We start from the raw sequence: 10,256 nt of genomic DNA, 5'->3' as shown, positions 1-10,256 counted from the left end.
CAGGAGACCAGACCCCATTTCTGACAGATCTATTTCCACTTAAGATGGGAAACAGAAGGCCTCTGGTCCTAAGCTTGATAGGGCTCTTCATGGTAGTCCTTGACTTATGACTACCGTTGAACCCCGAATTTATGTTGCTAACCAAGACATTTGTTAAGTGAGTTTTGTCCCATTGTTATGACCTTTCTTGCAACAATTTAAAGGTCGCAAAAGGGGGTCACATGACCCTAGGACACTGTGACCATCGTAAGTATGAGTCAGTTGCCAAGCATCTGAATTTGGATCATGTCACCACGGAGACGCTGCAACAGTTATAAGCGTGGGTGGGATTCAAATTTTTAAACAACTGGTTCCGTGGGTGTGGCTAGATGGGCGCGGCTAGATGGGCATGATCATGTGACTGGGTGGGCATGGCTTTCTCTTTTTTGCAGCAACCCCCCCCCTCCCATTTTTTGTGCCTCCTGGGCCTCAGGGAAGCCTCCTTGGGGGGCATTTTTGCTCCCCAGGAAGCTTCCCTGGGGGCCAGAAAGGCAAAAAGCATTATTCAGGGTGGGGGTGCAGCTCCTCCCACCCCCTACACCCCTTTTTGCCTCCTGGGTCTCAGGGAAACCTCCTGGGTGAAGCAGTAAGACAGCGAGGGGGATGCCGGCACAGCTGATCATCGGAACAGCTGATCGTTGGGAGGAAAAAAAAAAGAAATACCTTAAGGAGTGACTGGACGGGGAAGAACGCAGTCAGTGATGTGCGATGTTGTACATGCGTGATAAGGACCGACTGGGTGGGGAGGGGAGGGGAGGGGTGGGAGGAGAAGCGTGGGGCCAGCCAGGGACACGATTTGCCGGTTCTCCGAACTACGGCAGGATTCTACCAACCGATTCTATAGAACTGGTCCGAACTGGTAGAATCCCACCCCTGGTTATAAGCATGAAAAATTTACAGCTCGGTTGTTGCTGAGTTACAAACGTGGCAAAAAAAGTCGTAACATAGGGCAAGACCCAATGAACCAAGTTCTCACTTAGCGACATAAATTCCGGGCTCAGTTGTAGTTGTATGTTGTCAAGTTGTAAATCTGAAATGAACTCGTGTAATACGGGAATAAACAAACACACAGGTTGCCTTTGACTTCCGACGATTTGTTTCGCAACCGTTCAAAGTTACCACGGCGCTGAAAAACAGCTGGCTTTCAACCAGTCCTCACACTTATGACCCTCGCAGCATCCCCAGGGTCACCTGAGCAAAATTTGTTGATTGACAGTTGCAATATCCCGGGTTCATGTGTATGTCATTTGCAACTTTCCCAGCCAGTTTCCGACACGCAAAGACAATGGGGAAAGCAGAATTTGCTTACGGACTGTATGATTTGCTTAACTGCTGCCGTTTCAGTCAAAACCTGCCTCAGGAAAGGTGATAAAATTGGGTGCAACTGAGTTAACAATGGCCTCACTTAGCAACTCTCCAGAGTCTGGGAGGGCAACCCCCCCCGCCGCCATGGTGCAGGAGGCTGACTAAGCCATGCCCACCACAGCCACGGCCACCTAGCAACCAGGCACAGAACCCATTGCTAAAAATTTTGAAGGCCACCCCTGGATACGACCTGAAAAAATATATATGCCATTTTGGAAGCAGTTCTTTTCACCCCTGAAATGTCTACCTCATCCCTCAGCAACCCCAGGCCCAACCTTTAGAAAAAACTCTGCCACGATGCATGTAGCACAATCTTGACCCTGCTTTCCGAGGTTCATGGAAACGCAAAAGGTTGACTCTCCATTCTCTGCCAATTTTGCCTTCCGTGGTTGGCCAGAAACAGGCTGGCCTTGAAAGGCTATCATGGGAGCCATCTGCTCCTCCTTTGGCTCGTCCCAACTTACGTCCTTTGAGTCCTTCACTCAAGGACCTAGGGGAGCCTTGAGCCTCTAGTCAAACGTGGCGAGCCGGATAACATCTAGTCCTAGTTACATTTAATTTTTTTCCCCATGTGTTTTGACTCCTTCCTCCTTTGACCCGCCATCTGTGGTGGCTTTCAAGGAGAAACGAGAAAGAAAGAACTCAAATGTCATCGGGTAAGGCTCAGGGTCATCTCGTGGCCTTCCTTCTACGGAGCGGGGGCATCTAGCCATCAAGAGGCTGAGACAGACGGGGAATCCAGCCAATGTTTTTGTCGGGAAGGCTTGCTTCCAGAACCCCCCCCCCCTCCAAACCTACCCCATGCCTGATTGGCGCAACAGCAGCAGCATGCTTGGTAACCGAGACTTTTGTCACTTGGACTTCAGGGCATGGCTCCGTTAGCAGCAGCTGTCTGAGCTCATCAGCCTGGGGCAGGAGCGTTGGGGGAGAAGAATCTACCCCTCCCACCTCTTCTCCTCTTTGGCTGATTTTTATCATCTATCACTGCTTCCTTCCTCCCTTCCTCTCCTCCCTCCCTCGCTCTCTGTCTTTCTGTTTTCTTTTCTTTCCGTCCAACCTCCCCGCAGCTCCTCCACGATTCTCATTCGGTCCCTCCAGAAGGCAACCCCAATGAGAGCTTTTCGCCAGAGCTCCGGAGGAGCAGCCGTGCACCAGCTCTGTGCACGCAGGCGAGGAAAGAGCGCAGCAGCGGAAGAGAGGAAAGAGGGAAACACCAGGCGACTGGCTTTTGTTGGTCCTCGGTGACAAACCAAGGTGGGGGGGGGGCCTGCTCCGGTAGAGAGGCAGGCGTGAGGTCTTTGGAAAGTTGTGCTTTGGAGTTCCTGGACTTGGCTGGGAAGCCAGGGAATAAAAAAACAGACTTGCAGCTGGTCTTCTCCATGGACAGGAGGGATTTTTCGGTTCAATGAGACCACCTGAGGAATATGCAAACTCCTCTCCGAGAGGAAGGCAGCATCAACATCGCAACTCCCTAACCCAGAAGGGAATAAGGTGGGTTTGGGTTTGGCTCTTTGGGTTTCTCTGAAGCCCTTCCTGGAAGTGAGGGCTGAAGAAAGAAGGAGTGGAAGAGACCCAAGAACTCCATGCCGGTGGCCAAGATGAGTGAGACGCTTCAGCTGCCCTCCTTGCAGGTGTCCGAGCCACAGGTGGCGGAGGAGCAGGGGAAAGCCTGGTCCAGTTCCTCCACTCCGACCTTGCGCCGAAAGCGTTTCAGGATGCGCCGTGCCAGGAACGCCGAAGAGCTGAACCCGGAGGCCGCTTCTTCCTCCTCCTCGAAGGAGTTCCTTCAGCTTCCCTCCATCGAAATTACACCCTCCAGCGATGAGGACACCCCTCCTTGGTCCAACTGCTCCACGCCGAGCGCCTCTCCCCGGCGCAAACGCTTCCTCATTCGGAAGTGGTTGACCGTGAGGGAGAAGAAAGAGTGCAGTGAGAGCAGGTAGGTGGGCCTCTGTTTATTCCCCTCCGTCCTCTTTTCATGGTTTCCATTCTCCAACAATGGTCCTTCAGGCAGACCTTTCTCTGAAGGTCCTGTAGTCCAGGTGTCCACCATGTTTATGTCGCTCTCTCCTGGCGAATCTAGATCAGAGGTCTCCAAACTTGGCAAGTTTAAGACTGGTGGACTTCAACTCTCAGAATTCCTCCTCCAGTCATCTTAGCTCAGGAATTCTGGGGGTTGAAGTCCAGCAGTCTTAAACTTGCCAAGTTTGGGGGACTCCTGCCCTAGATCCATCTGATGTGTCTTTGGTCTTTTTTCGTGGTCTTGTTTCGCACCCAGGACAGCTAGGGTCTTCGACTTACGACCACAATTTGAGCTCCAAATTTCTACAGGCTAAGCGAGAGGCACTTGTTAAGTGAGTTTTGCTCCATGTCACGAGCTTTCTTGCCCCGGTTGTTGTTAAGTGAATCACCACCGTTGATCAGTTAGTAACCTGGTTGTTGAGTGAAGCTGGTTTTCCCCCTTGGACTTTACATGTCTGAAGGTTGCAAAAGAGGATCACGAGGCCCCGGGACATGGCAATGGTCATAAATGTGAAGCAGTCACCAAGCGTTGTAGATGTTTGCTTTCTAAGATCCTTAGAAAGTTTGGGAGGAAAATTGGATCTTGACAGACTTGAACACTGGGCCGTACCTAACAAAATGAAATTCAATGTAGAGAAAAGTAAAGGCTTATACTTAGGCAAGAAAAACCCAAACGGATACATACAGACTGGGTGAAATCAGGTTTAATAGCAGTAACTGTGAGAGGGATCTTGGAGTCTTAGTGGACAACCAGCTAAATATGAGCCAGCAGCCAAAAAAGGCAATGCAATCCTAAATTGCATTAACAGAAGGATAGAATCAAGATCACTGGAAGTACTAATACCGTTCTATAAAGCCGTAGTAAGACCACACTTGGAGTACTGCATCCAGTTTTGGTCACCACATTGTAAAAAGATGTTGAGACTCTAGAAAAAGTGCAGAGAAAAGCAACCAGGATGATTGTGGGACTGGAGACTAAAAGAGGAACTGGGCATGGCGAAGAGAAGGACCAGGGGAGACATGATAGCAGTCTTCCAATATTTGAGGGGCTGCTCCAGAGAGGAGAGGGTGGGGTCAAGCTATTTTCCAAGGCACCTGAAGGCCAGACAAGGAATGCTGGAGGGAAGGAGGGAAAAGACAACACAAACCAGGCAAGATAAGGGCTGGAGGACTTCCACAGATAACAGAACACACACTGGGAAGGACGCCAAACTCAGAGAGGAACCATAAACTAGAGATATTTCCACGCTTTGTTTCTAGCACTCGTCCATACACATGTCCGTCCTCTTATTCAGTTGTCACAGCTGAAGAGGATCAAGGCCCTCTCCTCCCAAGTAGACCACATCTCTCCCTTATCCTCTCCTCCCTGTGTGCCCTAGGATGGAGAGGGGATGGACCTGGGTCCTCCTCTGACTGCCCAGCCGGCCTCTGCCCTTCCCCAGCCTCCTCCACAACCTCCGGAGCCACAATTCCACTCCCTGTCAGCTGTTCCTCCTCTCCCTCGGAGTCAGTCTCCACCAGGGGCATGATAGCTTGCGCTCAGAAGTTGTGGGAGCACCATCACTAGAGACCTTCAAGAAGAGACTGGATTGCCATTTGTCAGAAATGGTGTAGGTCTCCTGCTTGGGCAGGGGGTTGGACTAGATGACCTACAAGGTCCTTTCCAACTCTGATTATCTGTTACCTGTAAACCTTTGTTATTTAGTCCACTCCTTTCTGTCTAACAGAAGTTCATCAGATGTCTTCAAGAAGCCCAGAGCAGTATCTGAAGCCAAAATGTTGTTTTCTTCCTGTTTGTATCTATCATCTGCTCTTTAGAAGTATCACATGTGTCAGAGCATTGTGCAACTGTCTTTAACAGTTTCTTCTTGGTCAACAAAGCTTCAGGTCCTCCTTCTCTCCTGGGTTGATTTTTCTTTTTGAAACGGCATTCGGAAAAAGGCTAAGGCAAGGAGGCACGGATTAGTGAGACCAGCATGCCGCTTGGGCTCTTCCAAATTCCTTCGGCGGTAGCCTTGGAAAATAAACATGTTGGACTTTTAACATGACGTTCCTTCTGGGTTCATTCTTGATGCATGAAGTTGTTAGCTTCTCAGGCAGGGGGATGGAGAAAGGAACTCATTCACCCCTGGCGATGCTAAACCAGATGAATCACTACAGTGAGAAGGAAGTGACATGAACTGAAGAATAACAGAGTTGGAAGGGACCTTGGAGGTCTTCTAGTCCAACCCGCTAGTCAGGCAGGAAACCCTATATCATTCCAGACACATGGCTGTCCAATCTCTTCTTAAAAACCTTCAGTGTTGGAACACCCCCAACTTCTGGAGGAAAGTAATTCCTCTAATTAATTGTTTGGACTGTCAGAAAGTTTCTCCTTAGTTCTAAAGTTGCTTCTCTCCTTGATTAGTTTCCATCCTTTGCTTCTTGTCCTGCCTTCACTTCAGATGCTTTGGACAATCGGTTGACTCCTTCTAAGCAGAGCTAGATGGGTTTGACTGGAAGACCATCTATTAAAGACACGTCAGTCAATCATGTCAATAATAGCGTATTGATGGCAGTTGGAGATCAGGAGGAAGGCTGTTTTGGGACCTCCAAGGCATGGAATATCTAAATCAGTATTTCTCGACCTTGGCAGCTTTAAAATGGGTGGACTTCAATTTGCAGAATGCTGCCTGGGGAATTCTGGGAGTTGAAGTCCTCCAGGCTTAAAGTGGCCAAGGTTGGAGACCCCTGGTTTAGTCAGCCACAGAGTTTTTAAATGAATCTGGATTCTCCCATTGACGTTACTGGTCAGAAGGTCGCAAAAGGGAATCACGTTGGACATGGCAACCATCATAAGTGTGAAAAAAGGGTCATAAGTTACTTTTTTCAGGGCCATTGTAACTTTGAATGCTCACTCGGTGAACCGTTGTAAGTTGAGGACTACCAGTATGAGTGGTTGGAAGTTGTGATCTAAGCCAGAGTGTCAAGTCTTAAAACTCTTTCACGGCTGCCCATGTTAGCTGATGCAAGCTAAAAACTCTGTTAAGAAAGAAATGTTTGTTGGATAAGAATGTAATTTAACAGATTAACAGAGTTGGAGAGGACCTTGGAGGTCATCTAGTCCAACCCCACCCCATGCCCAAGCAGGAGACCCTACACCATTTGTAACCGATAGCTGTCCAGTCTCTTTTGAAAGCTTCCAGTGATGAAGCTCCCACAACTTCTGAGTAACAGGATACTAACAGAATAACAGAGTTGGAAGGGACCTTGTAGGTCATCTAGTCCAACCTCCCCACCCAAACAGAAGATCCTACACCATTCCTGACAGTTGGCAGTCCAGTCTCTTCTTGAAAGCTTCTCTTCAGCCTCCACTGATGAAGCTCCCACAACTTCCGAAGGCAACTTCTGTTCTGTTGCTTGATTGTTCTCCCTGTCAGGAAATTTCTCCTTATTTCCAGGTTGAATCTCTCCTGGTTCAGTCTCCGTCCATTATTTTCTTGGAAGGATCCTAGTTCGCCAAGGGAGTTAATAAGTAAACGCACTGTTCACATAATCACCCGCATGAAACTCTTGCCAAGGGGCATCGCCAGAGCGGCAATCCAAGCCATTGTGGGGCATTGCAAAAAAAATTTAACACCTTGATGGTGGATTCTTTTCGGGCTCAGAAGGACAAGGGAGTTCACACCGCTACATTTCTCAAGTTGGTTAAATAATTCTTCCGCCACTTCGTTAAAAAGGAAAAATAGATAAAATGTACCTGGCAAGGAATCGCATCCTTTCCCTGCCATGGGTACTGAATAAAAAGACAACTTCTCACCAAGAATAATTGACAAGACCTCGGGGAAGAGATCAAGGGAATTAAAAAAAAAAAAGAATGAGAGAATATTTCAGCATTCTGTCCCACCGTCTCGTACAATACAAAACACGTCTCCCTGTTTCTTATTTTTCAGAGACCATCACTCACCCACTAGCTACTAATGAAAGGAAGCCGAGCTCTGAGTTTGCACGCCACGTTTTCAGAGTTTCACAATTGGAATAATTCTAAGGCTTTGGTGTTGAGTTGTTAATTAACTTGAGGTGGAAAAGAGAGAGAGAGAGAGAGAGAGAGAGAGAATGGCTTATTAGAGGGAGGGGGAGCTAACCCGGAAGGCAGAAAGGTCATTGTACATAACATCTGGATGCAAATTGTTCACATCACAATCCTACCTCTAACCTAGAAAGATGTTCCTTTAGATAAGCCCTTCTATTTATGATTTAGCAGAAGAGAATAGCATTAGCCCCTAAACTTATACATCGCTTCACAGGGCATCACAGCCCTCTCTAAGCAGTTTACAGAGTCAGCCTATGGCCCCCTTAACAAACTGGGTCCTCATTTTACCCACCTCAGAAGGATGGAAGGCTGAGTCAATCTTGAACTAGTCAGAATCGAACTGTAACTGCGGGCAGAGTTTGCCTGCAATAACCATAGCAGTAGCACTTTGACTTATATACCGCTTCACAGTGCTTTACAGCCCTCCCTAAGCAGTTTACAGAGTCAGCATATTGCCCCCAACAATCTGGGTGCTCATTTGACCTACCTCGGAAGGATGGAAGGCTGAGTCAACCTTGAGCTGGTCAGGAATGAACGCATGGCTGTGGGCAGAGTTAACTCACAATACTGCATTCTAGCCACTGGGAATGAATGAATGAATGAATGAATGAATGAATGAATGAATGAAGGAAGGAAGGAAGGAAGGAAGGAAGGAAGGAAGGAAGGAAGGAGGGAAGGAAGATAGCAATAGCACTTAGACTTATATACCACTTCCCAGTGCTTTTACAGCCCTCTCTAAGCAGTTTACAGAATCAGCCTCTTGTCCCCAACAGTCTGGGTTTTCATTTTACCGACCTCAGAAGGATGGAAGGCTGAGTCAACCTTGAGCCGCATGGATTGAACGCATGGTTGTGGGCAGAGTTAATCTGCAAAACTGCATTCTAGCCACTGGGAAGGAAGGAAGGAAGGAAGGAAGGAAGGAAGGAAGGAAGGAAGGAAGGAAGGAAGGAAGGAAGGAAGGAAGGAAGGAAGGAAGGAAGGAAGGAAAATAGCCATAGCACTTAGATTTATATACTGCTTCACAGTGCTTTGCAGTCCTCTCTAATCGGTTAACAGAATCAGCATATTGCCCCCAACCATCTGGGTCCTCATAAATAGAGTTGGAAGGGATCTTAGAGGTCTTCTGGTCCCACCCTCTACTCAAGCAGGAGACCCTATACCATTTGAGACAAATGGTTGTCTCAATTTCTTCCTGAAAACCTACAGTTCACAACTTATAAAGACAAGCCGTCCTACCAATTAATTGTTCTCACTGTCAGGAAATTCCTCCTTAGTGCTAGGTAGGTTCTCTCTTTGATTGTTATTGACTGATTGTTCCTCAGAAGAAACACAGAATACCAGTTCTGTCTGGGTTGCAGCTTACCAACTCCATCATAAATCTGTTCTTCACACCTGAAAATGACAAAACAAAAAAACAAAAGCACCATGTGAATGGAATTTTTTTGGCCCTGAATTAGCAAGGTTGTCTTCATCAACGTTGCAAAGCCTAGAGTCATTTCTGATGCAGTTTTCCCTGGAACAGAACTTTTCAAATTTTCTTAGGCCATGGAACTTGTTAACTAAAACAATCAATTCCCCAAACTATGATAGAAAATTGAAATTTTGAGAAAATGGAGGGTTTTTTTTTTTTCCTTTTTGCCCTTGTCTCTCACAGAATCCCATCAAATTATTGTGTAACACAAGAATGCCATAGAATACTGTTGGAGGTCTGTGTCTTATTCCAAGCTGGGGGAGAAATGCAGGAGGAGGAAAATAAGTTGGAGGCAGGCTGCAGTGGGAAAAGAGGTTTACTGGCCCAGTAACAGCAGTGACAATGGCAAAGAGTGCAACTAGCAAATTAGGGTTGTTAGTGTTCAGTTTTTCAGCGTTAATTCAGCGCCAGAAAAATAAACACAGATGGCTGATGCTTCATTTAACATCTTTATAAACATACTAAGTAGATTTTAGAAACCAGTTGTAGATTTCTCCAACATGGAGCAAACTCAGACAGAAACATGTTGCAAGTTCAGAGCAGGGCTCCAGTCTTCAGCAAGCAAGCAAGTTAGTTTCTCTTTTACTTTAGTTCAGCACGCAAGGAAGAGGAGAGAAGCAGTTTCATTTTCAACAGACAAACTCAGAGCTCAACGTAGCTGCAGAGTGGCAGAGCTTTAATATAGAGCCACGCCTGGACTACTTACAGTTTCAGTTTCCAAATTGTCCTCATTGGCTGATTTAATTGCTATGGCTATTCACTGGCTGAACCTTGTTACCATGCTCTATTCCAGTTTATTGAATATACTCTGACAGTTAGTCAGTTTTTATATGGTTTGGACCTTTTGTGATTTATATGTCATCATCTGTATGAAAATGTGTTCTTTCTGGGTTTGTTTCTGGTTTAATTTCTACAATACCGTTTAAGAAAACCTTCTTTTTAGATAAGAGCAAAGTTTTTTAACCTCAGCATCTTCAATATTTGTGGACTTCAGTTCCCAAAGTTCCTCAGCCAGTTGCTGAGACGAAAATATATTGCTCTAGAGCGCCTAGTTTTGCCAGACAGTGAAGGGGTTGAAATGGGCAAATTTCACTGGTGCAGGAAAATCAAAGGCAGAGAATATTTGCATCCAATGTTTTACGTCACAGATGCCTATCAAATCCATGTGTGAACATAGCAGATAATGGTCCCCTTGAGGATGCAATTAATTTAAATTGCCATCAGGCAAATGCCAGTGTGATATTGAATCTGACCCTTGACCTGTCTTCCCTAAATAGTGACTTTAAT

At 46.7% G+C, this 10,256-nt stretch overlaps 1 protein-coding gene across 7 annotated transcripts in view; it reads left to right on the top strand.

Moving 5' to 3' along the window:
• The first annotated feature begins 2,664 nt into the window (after nucleotides 1–2,664).
• Nucleotides 2,665–10,256, top strand: part of GRAMD1B (GRAM domain containing 1B) — a 130,319-nt gene continuing 122,727 nt past the window's right edge. For 2 of the 7 annotated variants that reach the window (XM_087970123.1, XM_087970122.1), the window contains exon 1: nucleotides 2,666–3,343. In XM_087970123.1, coding sequence (XP_087826249.1) covers nucleotides 2,988–3,343 — 356 coding nt within the window. In that variant the 5' untranslated portion in view covers nucleotides 2,666–2,987. Of the gene's footprint in view, nucleotides 3,344–10,256 lie in introns of all 7 variants that reach the window. The other 5 variants (XM_087970120.1, XM_087970125.1, XM_087970121.1 and 2 more) reach the window with 5 other exon arrangements.

This window comes from Notechis scutatus, chromosome 7, assembly GCF_049901735.1.
Source record: "Notechis scutatus isolate UNSWTSFEM ecotype Mainland chromosome 7, rNotScu1.2, whole genome shotgun sequence".
NCBI classification, from domain to species: Eukaryota; Metazoa; Chordata; class Lepidosauria; order Squamata; family Elapidae; genus Notechis; species Notechis scutatus.
The sequence above is the reverse complement of the archived record's forward strand: the minus strand, read 5'-3'. Positions and strand labels throughout refer to the sequence as shown.